Source organism: Calonectris borealis, chromosome 8, assembly GCF_964195595.1.
Source record: "Calonectris borealis chromosome 8, bCalBor7.hap1.2, whole genome shotgun sequence".
In the NCBI taxonomy this organism is placed as follows: Eukaryota; Metazoa; Chordata; class Aves; order Procellariiformes; family Procellariidae; genus Calonectris; species Calonectris borealis.
The window spans coordinates 7,517,677-7,543,226 of record NC_134319.1 but is presented as its reverse complement, the minus strand read 5'-3'; the positions used below and the strand labels follow the sequence as shown (position 1 = coordinate 7,543,226).

Here is a 25,550-nt window from a genome sequence, read left to right as displayed (position 1 = left end):
AGGTAAGAAACAAAAAGTAGCTAAACCAAAAAAATTCTTCATCTCTAACATTTACAGCTTAGCAGTAAGCCATGAGAGACATGACTGAGGTGCAGCGTAACTTCTTTTCAAGAGAGTTAATACCTTGTGGGGTTTTTTTCCCCAGAAGTCTTAGAAAGTGCATCTACATTAAAAATACTCTAATCCACAAATTACAGGTCTAAAACTCACTCCTTTATGTGCTCTGTCATCTGAAAAAAATTTTTTTTGTTTTTCTTTTTCAAGAATTAAATTAAATCCTGAATCAAATTTCTATCAAGTAACAGAATATTTTTACAGCCAATGTATGCTGTCCTAAGAATAAAGCTCATAAAGGAAATAAGGCCGTGACCTTAAGGAGTCTTATACAAATACCAGTACTACAAGAGAGATTTATCAGAAGCAGAAAACATAGTACGAGCAATTAACATAACTGCTAATAAATATTGCAAGCAAGTGATAGTTACCAATTTAGATCTATAATCCATGAGACAGATGGAGGCTTTGCTGTGAGTATATGAATCAAGAGAGTGGTCACACTGCTGAACCTGCGATGTAGAAGCAAAAGGATTACAATGTTTACGGTAAAGATGGATAATGACAATATTATGTAAGAGACTAATGGGTAGGCAGGTAAGACTGTGAACGCGCTGCTGTGCAAAGGTCCGAGCTTCCTTCACTGAAGGTAAAGGGGAAAGCCCTGTAGCGTACAAAGAGACCAGAAACAGCGCTTGAGTTAGTGACAGATATTAAGACAACAGCAGATATTTGGAGCCATCACTTTAACATTTATTAAAGGGACATTATCTAGATTAATCTAAAAATAAAAGTTCCAGATAAATCCTACAAGCGGATGCAAAACCTCAGATAGGAATCGTTGCACCTTTCCTGCAGAAAGGCAGCAAAGTAAATGGAACCAAGGAGCAGCTGAAATACATCTCTATAGATTGGTGTTTCGCACAAAGCCTGGGTCAAAGTCTACTGCGCTGCAAAGGCAAACTGCAACAGGACGTGGAAATGTCTGCAACCCCCCTTACAGCACATCTATACAAAAATAACCGCCTTAAAGTAATAGTTATTCCAGATTTAGAGCAGAAAAACATAACAGAATTTAGTCCTCTTTTTCATGGCTAATATAATCTAAAGGCCAACTTTGTCTCTGGTGCATTTCCTCTCCAGTAAACAAAGGTAAACCACCATTTTTTGTCTTGATTTACATTATCTTACCTTGTGGAGACTGCCAAAACACGTGGACAAACTCAGACCTTATGTAAATAACAAGCTGCAGCCACCTATTCCAGTTCAGAATTTGGATCAAACAAGGACAAATCCTTTCTCACGATCCACACAATTGACAATCACCTCACTTGGCAACAAGAGAGCACGTTGCTCTTGCCCAAAGTATTGCACATTTTTCGGTAAAGGTTACGTTTCCTCCTGTCCTCACACCCCTGCCCTCTGCCCCTCTGACTCGCACTTCAGTACTGTCCAGAACTTGATTTTGAGGCGTCACCCAGATAACCTAATTGATAGATCTGTAATAAAAATAATTCAACAGTGTAAACAGAAAGAAAATTAAGTCTACATTTATTACTTTGAAAATGTGAGCCCCTCATCTTGACAGCAAAAACTAAAATTGATTTATTAATAAGTCCAGAAGTCTTTGCAAGAAGATGTTTGTAGTGCATTTGGTCCAGAATTCACACGCTGCAAATGAGTTCAATATATGCATGACAACTGAAGGATAAAAACCTCTAAACAATGTAGGTGGTTATTTATTATTACCCATTCAGGTATGGGAACACAGGCTTTAAAAAGTCTCTAAGAATTTGCTGGGTGTGGAACAAATGTCAAGAACCTGCAGATATCACCCTTTTCCCATCAACTGTCTAACTTTACAACTACATTTTGTTAGGCAGCAGGCTGGGACTGTTGTTAGAAAGATTTCCTTGAGCCAAATGTCTCTCTGTGTCTGGAGCCATGCCTCTCCCATTTCCTGCGTAACGTTCAACATCCTTAAATCCATTTTAGAGCCACAACAAAACTCTCAGGAAGGAGGAATTAGTCACTCTAATTTTACAATGGCAAAAAAAGTAAAGAAATAAAAGTTCCCACATTTTTTACTCTCTTCTATGAGTGTTTTCATTGTGGCTCTTCTATCATCACATAGTTCCATGCCTGTTGGCAAACACGCTACTCCAGAATATACAGAGAAAAATATTTAACAGTACAAAGATCTTGCCTTCTAAAGGGGAGCCACTAACCGAGCCAGCTTAGCTCTCTCCCAAAGGACGCATGGAACAAGAGATTTACAACCTCTTTATGCCTTAAGGAGCGGATGCAGAGAAGATTTCTGCAATTCCCTGAGTATTCCATTGAGTTTGGGAACCCCAGGAGCCAGCCCATTTCTGCACCTACAGAACTGCTAGCTGAGGCTGACCCTGAATCCAGCCCTGTCTCCGGAGAACAGCGTGAGCTGAAGAGGTTGATCACTATTACAAAACACAGCGTCATTAAAGCCCTTGCTTCCTGTTACAAACATTGCAGCGATGGCCGAGATAACGGACTTCAGTCCCCTTCTCATCAGCTCTCCAGCCTTGCAGTTCTGCCTCGGTTTCTCCGAGAACGAACGGGCAATAGTGCAGTACTTCCAAGTGTCTCACTGCTGAATACACTGAAGTAGTAGTGACATAAAAGCACTCAGAGCAGCACACAAGACGAACCTGTACCAACTCTGCCACAAGACACACGTAACACCCTGCTGATCCTTCCTCAGCTGGACGCAGGGCACAGCTACGTTCTGCATTGGGATACCGCCCTCCACGGTGGAAGCCGTGACCATGCCCTCCCACGGTGGTGGAAGATAAGTCAAGTTCAGGTACATCATGGAACTCATACTATCTGGAGCTAGAGTCAGCCACGTGCAGATGCAGGTAGACACTCCTCCACCACTGTGCAAGAGACAGAGTTACAGATTTTTCTGCATCACCAGGTCTAAAACCTTTCATTTACAGGTAAGAGCAAGCTGCTGTCCTGACCAAAGCCGGTGACTGGAGACTGGAGTTGTCTTGTAGTAACCATCTGTAAACCAGAACCACACGGAGACAGGGCCAGCTCAGGATGCCTCTGCAGTGCAAGAGAAGTTTAATTTGCTGCCTTTTGTCCTCCTCCTCCAAGCAGAAAATCTGTGATGAACAAGCTACCTCGTTTCTTGGTGCTATGATGTTCTCTGTGCTGTGAAGTAAGCCACCTGCTAACCGGGATTAGAACAAGCGCCCTCACAAATTCCCATGTTTTAATTAGCTAATACTTCCAAACATAAGTCTTATGGCTTACGTCAAAGATCAAATACTACCGCGCTGCAGTAAGCTAAGCAGACATTTACAAGAGCTCACTAAGTACTGCAGAACTATAAATCCAAGATACATTTTTACAGCGAGAAGCATACCCGAAATTACCAGTTGAGGACATTTCTCAATGTTAGCCATTGAGAACTGCCTCAGAAAAAACTACTTCCTCAGGCCGAACTAGTAACAAAGAACAGACATGGACCTGCTGGGGAGGGTTAGGTGGACATGAGTGCCCTTCCCTGGCACTACGACCACCCAGCATGATGCAAGACCCTGAAATGTGACGCTGTGAGCCGCCCATCTTGATCTGGGGCTGCATCAGATCATGTGAAAATGAAAGTAGGAAAAAACTATCTGAAACACATGCAAGTCAACTAACATGACTATTACATGATAATGACAACTAGCATGCTAATGAATACTACATGCATTGGTTTGCTACACATAGGTGTAGCAAGAACTACTGCTATTAAAACCTAAAGCTAGTAAGTCTTCTTAATTTGTTACCCGAAAATGTATCAGATCTGCAAAGAGGGCAGTACAGTTTTTCAAAATTGGAAAGGAAGCTCAATTTAAAGATTAGTTTATTTGCCTCTCTTCTGACTCATACTACAAATTGTCCTGATAAAAGAGTCCTGAAGGCAGTGATCACACCAAGGTCTCAGTACATGCATATACAACCATTTCCAGGATTGCAAGCACAAATACCAGGAAATAAAAGCTTTTTAGTTACACACTTACATATGGCAGCATATGGTTTCGATCTTGTACCCACTATAATCCAATACCAGTGCTCCCATCATCTGGGTACAGATTCAAATACACAGATCAAGACTATAGTTCCACTGACATTTTTACCTTGGGAGGGAAAGGGAGGAAAATAAAACCACTTAAAAGAGGAGGTTTATTTGAACCCGGAGCTAATCCAGACTATTATGAAGCCCCGCAAACTGTTATTAGCACAACTGAGAGTGCAGCACTGGGTCTGGAGCAAGCAATGAGGAACAATGCAGGTTTGCCAACCAAGAAAGTGTGCAGAAGCATGAATTAAACTTCTGAGGCCACAATCATATTGCCTCAGGCCAAGGGAAAATCCAGGTTAAAATTAAACACCCCCCCCCTTTTTTTTTTGGTCCGGTTAGTCTTAATTTAGGTCAGATCAACCTGATGCACTGCACAAACACACCACTGCTCATGCCGTAAAAAGGAAAGGACAGCGTGAAGACAGAACCTTGGGAGGCAAAAAGGTGGAAACGCTTGTGCCGATGTTAGCGATATTGCCTGCGATCCCACAGCACGATGTTACCGTGCGCATCAGATGACACTGCCTTGCTGCTGGCAAGCACAGAGAAAACATCGGGGAAAAACTAATGCATAGTCTCAGAACATACAGCAAAAAGACCACATGTATTTTGTACAGCATAAACTGGAGAAATTGGAGAGTTTATGCTTTTTATGAATTAAATTAGAATGATTGATCTGTTTGGCTTCATGAAACGGGCTCAGTGTCTACTGCTATAGGGCAGCATGGATGTACACACAGCCCGCACGTCCGTTCTTCCACCTGTATGGCAAAACAGCAGATCTGCGGGTGGGTGTTCTGCAGCGAGCGCCGAGCGAAGCCGTGCAGTCCGGCAGCAGCAGGTCTCTCCCCTTCAAACAGCAGCAACAACAAACACAAAATCCCGCGTTTCCCGGCACTTTGTTTTACTGCCATATACAGTTTTTGGTTTTAAGCGCTGCAACTCCCTGAGCAGAAAACAACCGCCCGGGGTGACAGGAGCTGACAAAGGTTACACACCAGCTGGAAAACAGCCGGGAAGGCCCCGGTCTCCAGCCTGCCCCCCCGCTCAGGACATTTTAAAGATAAAGCAGTATTAGATCACCTCTCGTTGCTGGTAAGTATTTATTTTAGAGATGTAACTGCTGTTACCTTCTCCTCCCCGTCGCTCTTGAGGGTCTGCCTTTCACACCACACCTCGGGGGCACAAAGCACCCATCCCGCCAGCCGCTGCCTGCCGGGCACCCACCGGCACCGCAGCCGAGGCCCGCCCCGCGGGGGCTCCTCGGGGGCCGGGGCACTCCTGCCACCTGCCCTGGCCTCCCGCCGCCGTCCCGCGGAGCCCGGGGACAACCCCGCCGCTCGGGACCGAGGAAGGCGGGAAGAGTTTTTGGGGCCGGGCGGGGACGGTGCGGTGAGGTGAGGCGCAGCGCGGTTCCCGCCCCGCAGCGGTAGCCTGAGGGGGGCGACGCCCCCCCCCCCCGTCCCCCCTCACCGTTACTTTCGACGGGGAAGGCTGCGCCCCGACGGCGTGCACCGCCGCGGGAGGAAGCCCCCCCTCCGCGGGGCCGCGGCTCTTACCTGAGGCGGAGGAGCGGCAGCGCCGAGCCGAGCCGAGCCGAGCCGAGCCGTGCCGGTCCCGCGGCCGCTGCTCGCGTGGCGGGAGCCGCCCCCCCGCCGGCACCTGGGGCGGCCCCGGGGGCGGAGCCGCGGCGGGCGAGGGGGTGCGGTGGCCGGTTGGGAACGGCGGGGCTGGAGCGCGGGAGCCCCGGCGGGGGGTGAGGGGGTGTCCCAGCCGTGCGCCGCGCCGCAGGGAGCGGGCGCCAGCCGCCAGTGGGAGGAAGGCAGGCAGGAAGGCAGAGGCCCGAGCCCTCCGGGGGCCCCGTCCAGGTGCTCGCCCTCCGCCCCCGCCCCGTGCCCTGCTCCCGCCCCGGGGACGTGAATCACCTCAGGCGTTCCTGGAGCGCCGGTGGCAGGGAACGCCGTCCCAGGGGCGACCCTAAGTTGTCGTTCTTGTCGCACTCTCTACGCGGTCTGGAATTCAGTTCAGTAGAACTGTTAACGCTGAAGCCTAGTGATAGTGGCTGTGGCATCAGGAACTACATCTCTACTGTGAGAAGACAAAACAAACGAGGCAGTGGCTGTGATCTCTCTAAATTGCTTGTCTGAAGGAGGTCTGATGAAGTGGTTACAGCAGACCCTCTTTAAAATCCTACAAACAGACCCCAAGTTCCAAATCAGAGACCTGATGGTGGCCTATCCCTTGCTGGGAAACTAAAACAGCTTTCAGAGATGATCCACTAGAGAAAGTGAACAAAATATGTCTGATATAACTAATGAAGTGTTCCCAAACAGCCAGCAAAGATGGCAGCGTGTTTTCCCACTGCTGGGCTTTAAGCAAGTGCCTAAGCACAAAGGCAAGGTTCTTCATCGGCCCTGGGAGAAAGTGGCTCCTTGTGATGGGAGGCCAGAGCAGGAGCCAACTAAAGATACCAGAGTTGCAGAGTTCATAACTTCTCTTGTTGACTAGTTAAGCAGCCTCCAGGGACCACCTCTGCACTCAGGGCTCTAAAATTGGGGAGCGCAGGCGCCTCTGCATCCCTCAGAGCACCGTTCCCTTCCTGCTCAGTGTGCCGTTGTGTTTGACGTGCAGCACTTTGACTCAGCTTGGACACTGCCCAGACAGGACAGAGATCACTTTGTCTACTTGTAAAAGCTATTTGGACATCTGGTGATCTTCAGTAACCATCTTTGGACTGGCTTGTAGATCAATGTCCTGGTTTCAGCTGGGACAGAGTTAATTTTCTTCCCAGTAGCTGGTATAGTGCTGTGTTTTGGATTAAGTATGAGAATAATGTTGATAACACACTGATGTTTTAGTTGTTGCTAAGTAGTGCTTACACTAAGTCAAGGACTCTTCAGCTTCCCATGCTCTGCCAGATGCACAAGAAGTTGGGAGGGGACACAGCCAGGACAGCTGACCCAAACTGGCCAAAGGGATATTCCATACCGAATGATGTCAAGCTCAGTATATAAACTGGGTGAGTTGGCTGGGGGGCAGCGATCGCTGCTCGGGGACTGGCTGGGCGTCAGTTGGCAGGTGGTAAGCAGTTGCATTACTTGTTTTTTTTTTTTCCCCTGGGTTTTGTTCCTCGCTCTCTCTTGTTGTTTTACGTTTCATTACAATATTGTTGTTGTTGTTGTTGTTGTTGTTGTTGTTGTTGTTATTATTATTATTCTAATATTTCAACTATTAAACTGCTCTTATCTCAACCCATGAATTTTCTTACTTTTGCTCTTCCGATTCTCTCCCCATCCCACCAGGGGTGGGGGAAGGTGAGCGAGCGGCTGTGTGGTGCTTGGTTGCTGACTGGGGTTAAACCACGACATTCAACCAGCCCTTGGACAAGCTTTAGCTTTGTAACAGTTCAGCCACTTTAAAGGAGTCTGTAAATTGCTTTTATTGCTACATTTTCCCCAGGTTAGTTGACTAGTTAACAGTACTGTGAGAATGTAGAAGTCCAAAGAGTGTGGCAGTGCTACATAACTAGTGTATAGCCAAGGTCTGCATTTTAGAAGTAACCACAGGAGAGTTGCAGAGAAGCTTCGAGGAACATGCTTTCTCACTGCAGATCACAGATGCCATACAGCTTCTACATTTTATTCAAGTCAGAGCTATCTGCCAGGTGACCCAGGGGACAATTCTACCCAGCATCGGAGTGATTTTCTACTCTCATCTAGAATGACAATCTTTATTTGCCATCAAGACCCCAACTAAAAATATTGTTATATAAGCCAGGCCCTGATTTAAGCCTTAAGCAAGGTATCAGCTTTGTGTAGGCAACTTGAAATAATCAATACTGTAACCAAATCCCAGACTCGTTACAATAGTTATTTCAAAGAGCTTAACAGGCCTAACAAGGGCTTGACACCTACAAAAGTCTTTTTAGCTCCTTGCAATCCTCTCATTGCTCTGGGAAACGTGTTTTCTGTCTCTTCTAAAACCTGACTTCCACTCCACCCAACACGGTGCCTGTGGTGATGGTGATAATGCTTTTCCCTCTGCCTGCTGACTGATGCTCAATCTAGAAAAGCATCGCGAGCCAACAGCCCTATGAAGCACCAACATGGAAGGCAAGTGGTCATGGGCAGACACCTACATCTTATATAACTTAGGCTCACTTAGGCATCTGCTTAGCGATCGTCTGATTTAACATCCCATGACAGGCACAGAGCCACTGTTCAGCCTAACTTCCACAGGCATTTCCAGATTTCACGCCGTCCCTGAAATGCCAGTGTTTATATCCAGCTGCACTGGAGCATTATAAAAGCCTGTTCTCAGTCAGGGCTAACCGAGAGAAGAAGGGATGCACCCAGGTAATTAGAAGACAGCGAAATTTGTAGTGATTCTTTCTATCATTTTGTTTAGCCACATTTAGCCGCGTCACTCCATAATTTATGAAGTGAATATTGTTAGGTCTCCTAGTGCACTTCCCTTCCAGCATTTAACGTTGTACGGTCATGAGTTGCTTACACAACATCCAGTAAGGGAGGTCTGTATTATGTTACATTTATGGATGGGCAAATGAGGGAACAGGAGAGAAGTCCCACAAGCCCACAGAGGTGGAAGGGAAGAGCAGATGTTATGCTTTATCTTCTTTTCTGACATGGGGATCTATCTGACTCCCTGACAGCAGTCATGCGAGCACATTTATCAAGCACGATATGCGTACTCTACTACTCTTCCAACGTTTCTAATTCAAGTTACTGCATCCTCACACAGTGCAATTGACCTAAGGAAACAATTTTAATCTTTTCAGTTCCCTTTTTTCTAAAAACAGTATTTTATTTATTGCTTTATTTATTACTACAGCAAGAGCAGCACCACAGCACTTAAATCAAGGATGATGATTTGCTGTGTGCAATGCTGTAAGTAGTAATAATACTAATGACTCTGAGCCTAAAAGACTCATTGTCTAAGCTCATCATAAGCATTGGGCATACATGGACAAAGTTGTATCCCAAAGAAGCACAGTTTGCACACAGAGCAGCAGTTTCAGCTCATTACCAGCTGGGAAGCTAGGTGAAAACACACCAACCGCAAGGAGAAAACAAAATCCCCCTTATTTGAATAGGCAGCATTCACCCAGGGGCTTCTTCAGTTCAGTGTGGAATAGACAGCATGCATGCCCCATGCTGTGTCCTCAAGACGTGTGCGAATTTCATTGTCTTTAACAAGGCTAATGCACATAAATCCTTACAAATGGGATTTTGAAAACTGTTCATTATATTAGAAATAGCACAATAAAGTGACATCCAAATTTGACTGCGCTGCCAATGCAGCTTTTTATGCACAGCATGTGATGTTGTGTCCTGAAACATGCTCAGAAAGCGGGGAGAACATCTGCACCTATTATCAATTAATATTTCTGCAGCACATCTACCTACGCCATGCTGTGCATGTGCAAAATGGTCCAAAAATGAGTATATACCAACAAACGATCTCTAACCAGCAACCAGTTACCTATAGCCTTAGCCAAATTCAGTCCAGACTATCCTGCCCTTTCAGCCCTGCCCTGGCTCCTCCCGCAGCTCCTGTGGGCCTCTGCTCCCTTGCCCTGGCTTGGAGTGGCAGCAATGGGATCATGCCCTTTTGAGAGGGGGGAAACTCTAGGAAGTTGTCTCCCTTTCATCCCCCACATCACGGCAGGGACACGGGAAATGGAGGACACCTGTGCTGGTCAGAGGAAAGAAGAACTTGGGAGCAGCTCAGAAACGCTCGATTGTTTTTACAGCACCCACCCACTCGGTGATCCCATGCCTGGGACGTACCCTGCCTGCTCCCCGCACCTTACTTGATGGGCCACTCTGCCCCGTCCTGGGACGAGTGCCAGCACGGGGTGGTGCGTGACAGCCTCTCTTGGTGTTCTGAGTCACAACCTGGAACGCTGTAAGCGTTCAGGTCAGCCAGTCCCTGCTTCCAGCATAGTTATGAACGGAGAAGTTGGAGGTCTCTCTTTTTTTTTTTTTGGTCCCTAATTGAAGGAACCTACCGCAGATTTAGCCATTACAAAATTGTACCATGACATTTGTCACAGCCTGGAGAGGATCACTCAAATCTTGGACCCTGTCCCCACTGCCTGTGACAGGCACAGGAACTGGCTGGCAGCTGTCAGTGGACATTCCTCCTCGGGACGTGCTGACGTGGTAGCTCCAGGCTGGCGCTGCAGGACTGAATCACCACCTCTCGTGGTGCTCCCCGGACAATGGCAAGCCAATGGGAATTGTATGCAGCCACGCCTTACACTAGACAAACTTTGAAAGGAAAAGCAAACTGATTTTATTTGACTAAACTGCTTAACAAGTCAGCATCTGTTTCTTGGAGGAAGAAAGAGGAAATGAGTTAATATGCCAAATAATTTTGAGACAAAGTGACTTCTACCACTTGGACGGACCTTCATCATTGTTTCCTGGTTCCCTCCAGGCAGCAAGCTCCCCCGTCCAGTTAGCCCCAAAGACAACTTACACAGCTGTCTGGAAGTGGGATGCAACCTTTTAGATAAACTTCATCCTTTGGCTTTGCTTTCTTTGAGATGAGCATGAATTTGTAGTGAAATTCCCCTTTTTATCCCGCTCTCTGGATAGAGTTCTGCTCGGTATAATTCCACCTTTATTACTTTCTAAATCTCCATCCTCAGGTCTCAATTTTTCATCCACTTATAGCCATGGTTGTGGAGGAATAGCCCTGAAGTGGTTCTCCTGGTTGGGCAAACCCAATCAGGCATAATACTGGGTCAGCTGCAAATAAGTATCACAGCATAATGCAAATGCAAATGCCTCTCCTCTTGCCAAAAGTTAAGAAAAGTTTCATCACCTCCAAGGTATATGACCTTGCATTCATATGGGTTTAATGATCTCTCACTTCAGAGCTATTCATTGCACAAGCTGTAAGTGAGGACAATGAATAAAGCTCATTAGCAGTTAGATACAGGCTAGATATGATGGCAAACAGCCATGGGGACAAAAGTGCATTTGAAGTAGGTGACTCCTAAACTCAGCATGCCAGGATGATGGACGGGACACTCTGGCCGTGCTGGCGTTCTTGGTTGTTGCAATTTTGTTCCCTGCTGCTAGGCATGGCAAAGGAAAGGTTTCCCCAGTCTCTAGCTGACACTTCCTTAAAGCCTGTTCAGCCCCAGGTGCACAAAGCAACCTCTGCTCGCAGGCAGCCAGATGGCTAGCTGCAATCCAGTCACTCTTTAATTAACTTTGAATTTTTTTTTCTCTGTGGGTTGTTTCTGGGAGAAAAGGGAGCTGACAGCATGTTTGTTTACATGAGATTGATTTGGCCTGGCAGTTCCCTGGGTCTATACTAAGTGTCTTTGGGTTTTGTTATCACTATAAAAGGAGTAGAAGCTGAGAATCCAAGGGGATTTCTAGCGTGCATCTAAAGAAGTTATGTAAGTATGCAGGTTTATTGCAAGTCATACGCAAATGGACAGCACACGAAACAAAGCTGATGAGGGCAAACTAATCTGAGGCCTTGGTTACGGTGCACTGTTGAGCTGCTGAAATGTATAATTAACTTTAAACGGAACTACAACAAACACTGACCTGTAAGCAGCTCCTCTAAACCCTGTGGAGTTGCTTGCGTGCGTAAAGTTACACAACGTACATAAAGCAACTGTTGGATGGAAGGTTCAAGATGTATCCCTCTGCACAGAAGAAAATGCCAACCAGCATTTATCACCTGATCTGGATTAAAAAGCAGAAGGGTGTAAAGAATCTGCATTAGGAGTTAGCAACTAAAATGTCCAGGTATAAAACTAACAGGTAGAAAGAGAAAAATATTTAAGTAACAGATCAAAAGTAAATTTATCCTGCAATGCAGAGATGTGGAACAGCTTTTACACGTGTTAACTGGCTGCCCCTAGCAATCACGCTGTGGCAGCACGTATGTCATATTCTACTGAGACCCCAGCTAAACGCCAAGCAGGCTAGCACGTGCCAAGCTCCATCTTGCTATAGAGGACAAAAGCATGGTCTAGAAAAGAGCAAGCAGAAGGGAGGATGGGGAAGCTGTACCAGCTCACCAAGTCTGAACATAGAGAGGGTAGAAAGGATCAGAAAGAAAGGAGGCAGCCAAATAACAAAGGAAAAAGGATTATGGAGTATTTTTCCTTCAGAAGTAGCAAGTCTGGAAGGCAGAAACTGCTGAAGGAGAGCAGATACATCAGAGAAGAGGTGAAGGAGAGTAATTTTGAATCAGAATGGTCTTAAATGTAAAGGATGAAGCACACTTCCCGCATCTGTCACTGAAGGGAGATGTCTCTAGACCTTTTTAAAGAGAGAGAGGAGAACTTTTAAAAATTACTTTGAGGCCGTGTTGCTTCTGACATGAGAGCATTTTGCAAAGCAAGGCTTTGGGACCAATGACGTACATCTCACAGGCTATTAATTTCACTGCAGAAACAAGACAAGGGCAGCACTGTTGTGAAAGCGTACCTGGAAAATCGCAGAGCTGCACCCTGCTATTTTGCATCAGAGATTGTTTTTTTTAAGTATTATTTCTTGAATCATACCCCAGATGAACAAGCAGAGTCCTCCCCCTGGTGGCAAATAAGAAAAAAGTATCAATGATTTTTTAGAGTCATGTCAATCTAAGGCTATAAATTAAATAAGGAGCATCAGATAGGACCTACTTTTTATTAGGTCAGCTGATATAGCTGGAAAAAAAAAGACAATTTTGCAAAACACAAATCCTTTTTCAGGACTTACACAGAATCATTTACTTTGAAGGCTGATACAACTTGAGAATAGTTGCCAAGTTCAATTTCATGGTTAATTTATTAGACAATTTGCAAGAGAAGCAGAGGATAAAACCTGTAGAATAGCTTTTAGTAGCTGAGAAGGGTAATTGTAATGTGCAGTAATCCCATTATTTCCACCGAGTCCTTGTCTTTTAGTGCCCAATTGAGTTTTGGTGTCTAAAATCCCTTAAAGGCAGACTGGTTGGGAAAGTAAAATTCATTACGCTACTGAACAGTAAAAATGGACTCAGTAGACAAGTTGGGTGTATTGTATACAACAATTTTCCCCAACTAATGTCCTCAGACAGCTCTTCAAAAATTATCTGTAGAAAATTATCTCTCTGTGTTTGTTATGGAAAGTTATGGCAAGTGCCTTTTGGACAGGATTTTTTCCTTTAGACGACTAGTTTGGTGGATGAGGGGAAAGCAGTAGGCATTGTTTTGGCTTTACTAAGGCTTTTGACACTGTCTCCCATAGCATCCTCATAGACAAACTGATGAAGTACAACCTAAATAAACGGGCAGTGAGGTGGACGGAAAACTGGAAGAACCGCTGGGTTGCAAGTCGCTAGTCACTAGTGGAGTACCCCGGGGGTCGAGACTTTAACATTAGCAACTTGGATGAATGGACAGAGTCCAGCCTCAGCAAACTGGCAGATGACACAAAACTGAGAAGAGTAGTGATAACCAGACGGTTGTGCTGCCATTCAGAAGGACCTCAACAGGCTGGAGAAATGGGCAGAGAGGGTTGTCAGGAAGTTCAACAAAGGGAAATGCAAAGTCCTTCACCTGGGGAGGAATAACCTGTGCAGGCTGGGGGCTGACAGGCTGGAAAGCAGCTTTGCAGAGGAGGACGTGGGAGTTCAGGTGGAGAACAAGTTGACCATGAGCCAGCAATGCGCTCTTGTGGCAAAGAAGGCCAACAGCATCCTGGGCTGCATTAGGAAAAGCGTTACCAGCAGATCAAGAGAGGTGATTTTTCTTCCGCCCTCTATTTTTCTTTTCGGCTCCAGTAGATAAACACTAGGTATTACCCTGCCCTCAACAGTATAGGTAGTGTAAGAAAGGCTGAATTATAATTACATGAAAAGCAACTGTTGTTTTTTAATTATGAAAAGGAGAAACCTTCTTCAGCTGTGACACTCAGCATTAATAACCACTGCAACATAAACAAAAATATATTCCCCCACCCTTAAGAATGGAAAGCTATGCCCTTTACCACAAAACACTGTCTGCATGCTTACGTTTAAAAAGGTTTAATTTTCACCCTGGTACAAAAATACAGTACAATGTGATGGCAAGGCATTCACCAAAAAACATTCAAAGAATAAAAGGGGAACCCCCGTAAAGCTTCAACATAACCCACCCTCACTTGATAAAACAATCAAAAGGTGAGTGCACAAGGAAGAAGTTAAATTTCTGCCCAAAGGCAAATAAAGATGAATCACACACAGTTTTACACAAAAGTATGTTTGTAGAGCTAATAATTTCACATGCTACTTGGACATTCATGAAATTTATTCTACTTGGCTTAGTGGCAGAATTCATGGTTTGGGATGTCTAGAGAACACCTGGCCCAGGAACACACCCCATTCATAGGAATCCCAGTAAAAAAAATGGGATCACATAATACCAGTGAGAAAAGAGGGATCCAACCCTGATTAAGTGTCAAAATGTTGGCTACTTCTAGTTATTCCAATCACACTGTTTGTCCTCAAACACCTCCCTTTTAACACCAAATATTAGTGGTTGCCCAAACACAAAAAGTGATGTGTTTGCACACTACCTTGTTGCAAATAATCATTACAGTACAAACTGCCAGGCAGAGGAGGAGATAACACTGTAACTGATGTATGTGTGTGAACTCCAAACAGGGTTTAACCTAACATTGTTGACAGGAGAATTATGTCCCTCCAGTGCATCTACATTCTTGGTCTGTTTAATCATTTCCTTTTAGAGTTTTGAAGTGATGGAAAAGCATCATTCAGTGTATTCATTATAGTTCATCTCCCAGGTGTTTTTGTTTGAAAGCATCACCTGTTAGCTTCTCCTGGGCCTCCTTCATCCCTTGGACAACTGAAAGATTAAACAGAGACAGCAACTATTAATCTCAGGATGAAAACATCACGGTGTCCTGATAATGAAAGTGTTTTAAAATAACACCGTTACAGAATGTACATCTACAAATTAACCTGTGGGGAAAAAAAAACAGTCCTGTGCCCTTTTCCCAACTATTTGTAGCTGGATCATGTGAATTGCATGATTTTCCATGTCACAGCTGGAGACAAAGTTTAGGTCCTATAGACATTATAGCAGGTATTAAGGTGAACCATGATTCTGAACATGGTTCCTTAGGGCATAAGAGAGCGACTTACTCACGTTGTATCTAACAGCTACCAGTTATGCTGTAAAGTATCATCATTTTCCCTCACTCAAAAGTGGAGGAAAGTCCTTCACTCAGGACACACCCAGAGCTTCATCTCACCAAAAATGCACTTCAAACTACTCTGCACATACCTTGATCAGCATTGGTATAGAAATACTTGTAGCTGGGGTTTCCTTTCTCGTTTATGATTTCTGGGTGGACTTTTCCACTGGGGTCTATGAAACAAGAAATCAAACAGGAAATTTAGGTGGTAACAATAAGAACACAGTCCTGTGAGTGGATGCAACAGCTGTGATGCCCTACCCATGAAAAGGATTCTGGGAATGTAACCTCCATCAGGACTAAAGGCTTCATCCTTTGGCTCTTCATCATCCTACCAAAGCAAGACAGAAGAGAGGGAACATATTAGCAAGATATCTAACAAAACACAGCACTTGTTTCAAAGAAACAAGCTATTGCCTTCAGATTCCATTTATCCTGAGCAATTTACACCTTGAACAGACACTAGGTAACTGCAGTCTTCCACTGCAGAACTGTCTTCCACTCTCAAAGGAAAGTAAGTTATATTTACCTAAACAAGTATCATTTGTGAAAATAATCTTTTTTTTTCTGTTCTGTCTATTTGCATTAAATGCTCCACTTTGGTGTAGGAATGTTTGATATGTCATGAGAGAATGAATATAAATTCCTTTATTGCGGAAATGGAATGACACATTATACAAATTGTTAAAGAGACAATGGCAGAGAGCCAGGTTTATAAACACAATTAAAATAACCAAACTGAAGAAAATTCTTTTTAAAACAATCAGCTATATCAATCAATCCTGAATACCTATTCAGGAGTGCGTGATTTAGGATGTACACAGAACGTGATGCAACCAGTTAAGTAGGATTCCAAATGCTTAATTACTAGGCAGTAACATGGATACAAATCAGAGGGCAGCCTACCTCAAGGTTGACCATAACAAAATTATGGGCAAGTTCAGAGATTTCCTTGGATTCAGCAAACTTCGGCTTCAAAGCTAATTAAGGGGGAAAAAAAAAAAAGAAAAGAAAAAGAAGAGATGCGTAAAGACAGTGGAAAAGATTTCAGGTTTTCAGGTCAGCATCAAAATCTCGACTTTATTCCCCCCTCTGGAGAGCTGGTACTTTTCAATAAGCGGTGCGCACATGGAATATATGTATCAAACCGTTCAAGCCAGGCTCAGAACAGCAGGTAAATGAAGCAATCCTTGCTGGGCAGCATATGATGAAGCATGGCCAACAGACATATGCGGTCATATTTGAACCAATGGAACAGAAGCAAAAAGCTTGCTGTAAACCACCAGTTCTCACTCAACCAGCTCATCCTTAAAACATAGCCATTATGCCCAGCCTGTTTGTTTGTGATGCTGAAAGAGATAAAGCCTCACTTTCGAAGAACCACCAGGCGAAAGTAAGGCAATTTACACTTAATTCTTGAAGATCATTCATTCTGTTCTATTTTTCATAGCCAAGTACAGGAGAAATTGCAGCCACTAAAGAAGTGCAGCACTACAGCTGTTAGTTTGCTGGCATTTAGGCATGGCTGGCTTTTGGCAGTGCTAACAAGTAAAGTAGTGTGATATTATTATACTGCTCTAAATGAAACACAAATACTGTTAGCTACATTTTGAATGTGAAGTTCATGTTTCTCATGGTTACATGATTTGTATACAAAAGTTCCTTAGAAATTTCAGTGAGCTGTAGTATTAAATACACTTACCTTTGCAAGCTCCACACCAAGACTTGTGGATGATAATCATAAGAGGCAAACCACTTAAAAAAAAAAAGAAAAAAAAAAGGAAAATTAAAGAAAATTGTCAAAGAAAGCTTACATAAACCAAATTCTATTACATGTACATTTTAACAGTCAAGACTTCTACAAAGGCTAAATGTAACAGAAAATAAGAGAGATGTAAAGAGATTCTGCTGTGTTTTAAGGTTGTCTTGCAAAACGTTTTCCTCATCTTAGTTTAGATTTGCTCAGATACACAACTGGTCATGCGTTTTTTTACTGGAAGTGGTTAGTGACACCAGCTGCTTGAGAGATCTCGGGATGGATTTTCGTGGCTGCTTAAGGCAATGCAGTGGATGACAGTCATCCATCCATCCCTCTCTCCGTTACGTTCTGCATGTTCCAGTCACCTCCTGTGACTAAGACCCTCCATTGAGCAATAATCAACACAGTAACCTAAAAAACCCCCTGCCTGCCAGGCTAGTTTCCTACATGTTGGTATGCTGAAACAAATCTGTGACAAACGTGACAAGTGCCAGGACTGAGGAGGGGGGGCCTGCGTGGAACTGCAGCCTAAATAAAGTGCAGTGCAAAAGGACCAAACTTACTCTTTATTATTCTCTCTTCCGAAATAATTCACTTGACCTTTACTATCTACACTACCCAGAGGTTAGGTTTCCATCACCCTGAGATGTTTTATTTTTCCATCGCCCTAAGATATGTTTTATTTAACATTGTTCTTCAAAAATCCCTTTAGCATTTTACCTTCTGACAAAGTCAAGCTGACCAAGTTCAATTTCTCTAAGCTCCTTTATAATATATTCAGGCTGCATTATGCAATTAGACAAAGAGGCCTTAAAGACACTAGGAATTTCACATATTTCCTGTTGTTAGTGCTGGCGATCCAATTAATCCACTTCACTGCTCCTGACTATTTTGAATCAATTTTACCTTTCTAACAAGAAAAGCGATACAACTACAGGTGTTTTGTTGCTATTGAGCACATCCAGGTAGTACAACACTTACCTCCACACTTTCTGCATGCAGAAGTCCTTTCTAATACTTTCATTGTTTCTACCATCCAACAGTTGAACTGATGAAAGCTGACTAGGGCAATAAACTAAGAAAGACTACGAATAAGAATTGAGTATCTCATCCCTTTTCTCTTAGCAATAAACCCCTTAAGCTATGGAAGAGTATCCAAGGGAAGCTGGTAATAGTGATATAGCTTCCAGAATAGTAAGAGCAGCCTAAAACTAGGTGAAGGAAAAGAAGAAATCAAGACAGACACACAGAGAACATACTATATGGATACTTCTTTCAGAGTATGCCAAGCAAAGCAAAGTTTAAGCTTTCTGCTATTGTAAACTCTGTTACCATTTTGGGGGTTAAAAATGAAATTAATTTCTCACAAACAGAGAAATTACAAACACCTTTGCACATGACGGCAACTAAATGAACTACTAGCAGAACTGAAGTACAAGTTTTTCTTTAGCTGTAGATAGATATAAAAGGAAATCTCTGCTTTGCAGCATTCAGTTTTGGCCTTCAGAACCAGGAAAGGGTGGAGAGGAAGCAATTAACATTTCGAGTAGTTCAAACAGAAGTCTGCAATTTATAACTAAGCAATAAGTTATCATCTTTACATAGGACTCTGTTTGCAGTAAGGAGCAAGAGTACACATTTCCCTTGTAAAGCTTGTATTGCATGAGCGTCCTCTCTCTGATGATGAAAAAACACTTCTTCTTCATTGTTTCCATACAGTCCAACATGATTTTGCCTCTTTCTTGAGGAGAGGCTGATTTAAGTCTGGAAAATACACGTTCTTATCATCAAGGATCAGTGCTTCATGTCAGAAGAGTTCAATCATCTGGTAATCAGTACTGCAACATACTTTTTTTTTTAAAGTTAAGAGATTTTCAAAGTAGATTTTAAATGGAAGTGCTCGCAGTCCTGAAATACCAACTCTTAGCCAGTGAGAACTCACAGAAGTTTTAGAGATACTGAATGTATTTTCTCAGCTTTCTTCTCTTTACTTTGACTGGGAAAATAAACTTATTTACATCAAAACATTTTTATAGTCATTTCTCAGTTCTCCAACGCGTACATCCACCTAGCAGCCGGTACGTCAGATAAACAGCCACTGTAATTGAAGTAACCCTTCCTGCCCCACTTTACCATTTCCTCCCAGGTAGCACTACACATACAATTAAAATCAAAAGCCACAATTTATTAAAATGAGGGATGAAGCATCCACCAGAAAGTGAAAAGTTTATATAAGTTATATACGTCGTATAGCAAAGACTGAAATTAGTTGAAATTAAGCGCAAAACTAAGTTACCCGCCACAGCTGGTACAGACTTATGGGAGAGTTTCACCCAGAACAGACACTGACATTTTAACTCATTTTTCCTAGGACAGCACTCATTCTTAAACAATTAGTGGCTTTAAAGGCGTTTAATGATGATCTTGCAGAGAAAAGACATAGCAAGTTATTTCAATAAAATAGTCCTGCAGGTAAATTAAGATTTTACTCCATTTAAGGCACACATTTTATTGTTAAACCTGAAACAGAGAGGTTTGAGTTTGCTAAGCCAGCACCCTTCTGTTGTGCAGAGTTTGCAAAACTATCTCTGGGGTTCATCCTAAAAATACAGCCTGTTCCAGCTCTGGACCTGAAGTCTCTTCTGCAGTTTGACATTATCTGGAGACAGTCTTAGAAAAACAATCTTCTTATTCAAGACATAAACATGCCAATGTGGAGGGGAAAAGTTTTCCCTACAGTCACCACCTTTTGGGCTTTCATGTTCAGACACTATTTGATTACTGGGGTCTCCATAGGAGACTTCACTTGCTTGGCCATGCAACAGTAACTCTCTTTTTCGAAAGATGCAAGTGGGGAGAATGAGGGGGAACAGTATCCCTACAGATCCTCTCAGCAATATAGCTTGCTCAGCTGCTGCAAGGACATGGCGTCGATCTTCCCAGAGCTATTGCCACATGAGTTGGACTTGATGATCCTTATGGGTCCCTTCCAACTTGAGATATTCTGTGATTCTATGATCTGATATGCAATAGGTGGGACCCAAGCTCCGTGGTGGCTGGAAGCCATGTTCTTACTGTTGCAAGTACTTTGGGACCCGACCACGGCCACTGCTGTGCGTGGCACAAGTGACAGGGTTCACTGGATGCTGCGGCTCAGGTACTGCAGGAACATGCTGGCCAACTGGGGCAAGTTTTCGTCGCTGGGCTGCATCTTGGTGTAGCTGATGAACTGCCTCCGCAGACGGCTCAGCTCGGCCATGCTCACCGGCCGGTTCAGCACCAGCCCTTCGGCGACGCCGGGGACACGGACTATCTCCCCGGGCTGCGCCCCGCTCCTCTGGGCGGCCATGACGGCGGCCAGCACCTCCTGGGTGACGCGGTCGAGGTGGTGGAGGAAGCCGCTGGACTGCAGGGGCTGGGTGCGGGTGGCGCGGTGCGGCGGCGGCGGGGCGCTCTCGAAGAGGGCGGCGCGGATGGCGTCCAGCGGCAGCGGCTCCTCCCCGTGCACCGTGAAGAGCGGCCGGTCCCAGCGGTTGCGCGGGTCAGGGGCCTCGAAGGGCGGCTCGTCGGGGCCGCCCGGGCCGCCCGCGCAGTGCAGGAGGCAGCGCGCCGTGCCCGCCTGCCGCGCCGCGCAGTACAGCTCGTAGCGGATGCTCCGCAGCTCGTTGCCCGCGTCCACGATCACCACGTCCCGCCGGCTCAGCCGCCGCTCCACCTCGGCCCGCAGCGCCGCCCGGCCGCCCTCCGCCTCGGCCACGACGTGCGCCTGCCGCTCCGGCCCGCCCAGCGCCGCCCGCAGCTCCGCGGCCCGCCGGCTCTTGCCGCTGCCCGGCCGCCCGCAGAGCACCACCAGCGGCATCCTCCTCCCCGCGCCCGCCCCGCCGCCATTCTGACCCGGACGGCGATGGCGACTGCTTCCGCCCGGGTCACTCACGACTCCCCGCGGTCGCCCGGGCAACGGCGCTCTGCGCCGGAGCCGCCATGGCGTGAGGCCCCGCCGTGCCGCCGGTCAGCCGCGGGCTCGCGTGGAAACCCCCCGCCGGGCGCCTCGCAGCCCCGCGCCCTCCGCTCCTTCCCGGGCTCGGGGCAGCAGCGTAGGGGTTCGGCACAGCCGCCCCCGCGCACCCCGACGGCGAGCGGCTCAGACGGCCCCAAGGGCGGCCGTGGGGAGTCACCTCGCGGCGGGACGCGTCTGGCACAGGGACACCGTCCTGTGGGGCGTCCTGCTGAAAAGCGCGATCGGGCTGTGGTTGTCCCCGAGAACCAGACACCCAGTAACTGTACGAACACCGGGCCCCTACAGGGAACTCAAAACCAAGCCGTCTCCAGCACCTCCGACACATCCAGATTGTACTATTGACAGAATTGAAACCGATTTGGTCTTGAAACTTCCTAGACCACTGGCTCTGATGCGTCTCACTTGCTGCATAACAGATAAGTTCGTATAAGTTTTCACCTCCTGGCCTAAGGTCAGACTTAAAACAAAAATCTGCTTTTTTGATTCGCTTATCTTGTTGTTGTTGTTTTCTCCCAATCCTTCAGTTCACCAACACTCAAGTCTGCTGAACTCAAAGTGGTGAGCAGGTCTGTGTTTTTGGCAACAAAAGGAGCGAGCGTGCATTACACCTGTCCCTTCCTCTGGGGCTGTTCCTGAGCAGAAACGCTCGTCCTGCCTAAACCTGGGAGCTCGCCCTCCCTCCCTCCTTCCTCTGTCTCATTTTAAAGCTTCCTTTGCTTCATTGCAAAGTAATGCTACAATTATTCCTGCAAATAGTGAAATTGTCTGTGGTTTTGGACAGTTATGTCAAATAAATGCTAAAATATCCATTTATAAACACTTGTAAGGCTTCTGAACTGTACCATCTGGGTTAATTTGGTGTCTACACTAGAGTGCAGAACTCGCCAGATGGATCCGTTTGAGAGCAAAATTCAATTGAACAGCAAACCTGGAAGGCATAATGAATTTCCGCTAATGTCAGCATTGTCAGATCTAAATTTAAAAATACAAGTAGAATTTATAACCATACAATTTTCTTTCTTACATTTTAACAAGAAACAGAAAAAATTCTGAGAAAAAATGTGTCAAAATGTCATTTTTTACCTTTTCGTAGAGACTGTTCTTTTTAGAGTTTAAGCTTAACCCAGAAAAGGTTCCACTGAAACAACTTACCAGTTCACTACAGTTTGAAACTTTCAGACTTTTTCTGCAGTGGTAACAAAATAACTCTTTCGTCTGACACTGAGGCCTCATCCACACAGGCACATTGAATTTTACAGAAGCTATTAGCACTGCTGAGTTTGAGGGGATTGAGTACTACTTAAACATGCATTTGTGGGTTTGAGATCTGTTTCTTTCCTTACTATGATAAATACTCAAAAATATTTGCTTCTCACTTCAAAGACATGCTAGAACTCGAATCAGTAAACCTAGGTGGTACCTCAGCAAAGTTAACAAAACACTGTATTTTCTCGTAACCTATAGGGGTCTCAACAGTCTCCTAAACCACCTTCATGTTTGTTAATTACTATTTTCTGTGGCTAAGTTTAAGATCGATACAGCATCTTTGTGAATGTTTTTAAACACACTTTTCTGTCTTTAAAGCTAGGTAACATACCTGGCTGCTGCCTCTTTCTTCCCATCTTCTAGTGTCCTCCAATGAATGTGATCTCCAAAACCTGCCAGAGAGAAGGGTTTATAAATGCCACATAACTTAACATGTCAACTAACAGATGTACAACTAGCAGTCCACCCTTAAGAATATTTTCAAGTAATTTTATATTCTTTTTTTAAAGCAAACTATAATCCCAGTCCTGGAAAGACTTCTGCAAATACTTAGAACCTACATAGTCTTATGAGGAATCCCACTGAAATTAATAAAAACATACCACACTCATGAATATTTATATAGATACACAAATAACACCAAAATCCCCCAAACAAAGATTAAAATTGAAGAGCCTTCTGATTATTCCCTGTTCCTTTTCAATCTGTGAACATTTATTAACTGATTAGTGACAAATTAAACATGTCAGCGTTCGGCTTCCTAAATCCCACTGAATGTGAACTAACGCAAAACTTAAAAATTCCTAGGCCAGCATATGATCATTAATTGCCCTAAAACTATTATGCTGAGTGTTACTGCTGATGATAATTATCATCGAAGAGTAAGAAAGAACGCCATTACACAGATTTCTGAATGTTACAGTGACTGAACAATGCAGGAAATATTTTATCTCATACCCAGATAACAGATGTTGTTGTGTCAGTTAAGAGTGAGCGAGCGTACGTTTAACAACTGCAAAGCACAGGCTGCCATTTTTTTTGACCCTCACATGGCTGAAAGCCACACAGAGAGCTGGCATGAGGGAGATCCAGGAACTGTTCAGAGGGGAACTCCCTTGGAAGACCTTCTCAGAGGTCTCACTGCTCCAGTAACGCAGGGCTCTGCTGGATGACCGAACACCAGCCTCAGCTTGCGCCTTCCCAACGCTGAGGGTTTGGATTAGGCAGCAACCCTCAGTGCCCAGGGTGCAGAGGGGAGCAGATTTTGGGGGCTACGCAGAGGTCAGGAGACACAGGCTGCCCAGTGCTGACACAGGGGAAAGTGGACATTGTCTCCAGTAGGAAACTATGGCAAAGAAGCTGGAGAAAGCCAAGAACAGGGTCAGCAAAACCTCGTAGCACCCTAGTTCAGCATCCGTGAGGTTTGAACCGTTGGCACAGTATTTTTATTACTTTATCTTCTCTCCTGATATGGACAACTGTGAACATACATGATGCAACATAGCAAATATTTAGTTGTACTAGCAGTAAGGTGGGGATGCCTTGTCCGTATCCAATCACACACACGTATCAACTGCAGAGGCAGCTTCAGACACAAGGCTACGTTTGTACCAGCCGAGCATAGCAGAGCAAAAACCAGTTGGGTTAGCAGAAGTCACGTTTACTCAGAATATTGACACGTCAGCTATTTCATTCAAAGGCCAACATGTTAAAACAGGGAAAACCTTCTATTGTTCTAGCTAAGAAACACTTTTCGAAAGCCTTTCTTTTTTTAAACTAAAACCCACTTTCTGGCAAGCTTCAGTATGTTTTTAAAAGCCTTACACAACACATTACAGAGTGTTTCTTTTGAATGAAAAGTCATTGAGGAATTAACTGTAAAATGAAAGGGGAACGACTGGGATCCACACCACGCAGCTTTGCTGTCATTGATCAAACTGTGTTAACTACCAGCCTTGAAGAGGAGATTTATCTCCAGGACAGGCTAAAGCCACCACCTGCAGTGAGGCTCAGGGCCCTGGTGCACCCTGACTGAGCCAGGCTATCAGACATGGCAATTACACAAGGAGGCCTCGGCCAGCCAGAGGAGAGGTGAGGAGCGGTCACCAAGGAAAAGGGAAGCCGAGGGCGGGAGGGAAGAGCCGTTCACCGCCCGCCAAGGGCCGGCAGAGGCTGGACAGGGCTGACGGGGCACCTTAGCACCAGGCAGGGCGGCGGGCACTGAGGGGCTGCGCCGCCCCCAGGCCCTCCCCACGAAGAAGCGGGGCCCCTCGAACGGGAAACTCCTCGGGGTTTAGCCGGAACAGAACCACGACGGCAAAGACCGCTTAAAGACCCCCTCATCTTTAACGTCAAAAGGCAGCGGTCTCCCCCTAAACCGCGGCGGCAGTGCCAGGCCAGGCCGGCCTTCCCCCGCCCCCGCGCCCCCCTCGCCGCCGTGGGCTGTGGGAACCGACCCGGCCCCAGCGCACCCATTCACGGCAACGGCAAAAGTTGAGAGGAAAGCCCCCAAAAAAACGTTTGCCTGACCCTTTCCGAGACCTTCCGCGGCGGAGGCGGCGGAGGCCGCCAGCACCAGGCACAGGCAGAAGATGGAGGCTGCCGCGGGCTGAGCCTTCATGGTGTCGGCGCAGGCAGCAGCGGCACCCCGGGTACGGTCCCTAAACCTCCGAGACGGGACCGGACCAGCTTAGGTGATTTTTTTTTTTTTCCTCTTTTTTCCCCTTTTTTTAAAGCCCAGGAAGTGATGTGCGGCGGATGTGGGCGGTGCGCCGCCCTCACCTCTCGGCTCGGAGGTGCCGGGGGAGGCTGGGAGGGAGGGGGCTGCTGTGGGGATTTCTGTCCCCGGCCTTCCCCCTCGGTTAGAGGAGCTTGGCTCTGTGCAGGTAGCCGAGACCTCTGGGGCAGGAGTACCTCAGTCACAGCGGGTCCCCAAAGCCCTGTTACTCCCCTGGACAAAAGAGTTACCCCGGCGGGAGCAGGCAGCAGGGGTGGGTTCCGGCCTCGTTTTCTCCTCCCAAATAAACCCTTTTGTCCCGCCGCTCTCAAGAGTTGCCCAGCAGGTTGGGAAGGTAAAACCGCGCACAAGCACTCGTATTTGAAGGAGGGTTCGCCAAGGCG

The 25,550-nt window shown here is 45.7% G+C and overlaps 3 protein-coding genes across 4 annotated transcripts in view; all 3 read right to left on the bottom strand.

Moving 5' to 3' along the window:
- The window catches only part of RAB3B (RAB3B, member RAS oncogene family), a 59,347-nt gene extending 53,501 nt beyond the window's left edge, over window positions 1–5,846 (bottom strand). Inside the window, exon 1 of the mRNA XM_075155784.1 lies at window positions 5,731–5,846. The gene's annotated coding sequence lies outside the window, so the exon portion shown is untranslated. The remainder of the gene's footprint in view (window positions 1–5,730) is intronic.
- Window positions 5,847–10,465: 4,619 nt separating this feature from the next.
- On the bottom strand, window positions 10,466–25,391 carry TXNDC12 (thioredoxin domain containing 12). 2 transcript variants are annotated; one of them, XM_075155787.1, is made up of 9 exons: window positions 24,960–25,368; window positions 22,762–22,822; window positions 17,090–17,142; window positions 16,294–16,367; window positions 15,649–15,718; window positions 15,477–15,560; window positions 13,749–15,035; window positions 12,655–12,758; window positions 10,466–11,904 (listed from the first exon to the last, which is right to left on the bottom strand). In XM_075155787.1, exons 1-7 carry the CDS (start codon window positions 25,048–25,050, stop codon window positions 14,956–14,958), a joined length of 513 nt encoding a protein of 170 aa, XP_075011888.1. In that variant the 5' UTR covers window positions 25,051–25,368; the 3' UTR covers window positions 10,466–11,904; window positions 12,655–12,758; window positions 13,749–14,955. The 2 variants fall into 2 exon arrangements, with proteins under 2 accessions (XP_075011888.1, XP_075011887.1); XM_075155786.1 differs by lacking the exons at window positions 10,466–11,904; window positions 12,655–12,758; window positions 13,749–15,035; ... (2 more) ...; window positions 16,294–16,367; window positions 17,090–17,142 and adding an exon at window positions 21,073–21,499 and having other exon boundaries at window positions 24,960–25,391.
- KTI12 (KTI12 chromatin associated homolog) lies at window positions 20,179–21,005 on the bottom strand. The gene has a single exon (XM_075155783.1). The coding sequence runs from the start codon at window positions 21,003–21,005 to the stop codon at window positions 20,283–20,285; it is 723 nt and encodes a 240-aa protein (XP_075011884.1). The 3' UTR covers window positions 20,179–20,282.
- Window positions 25,392–25,550: the final 159 nt, after the last annotated feature.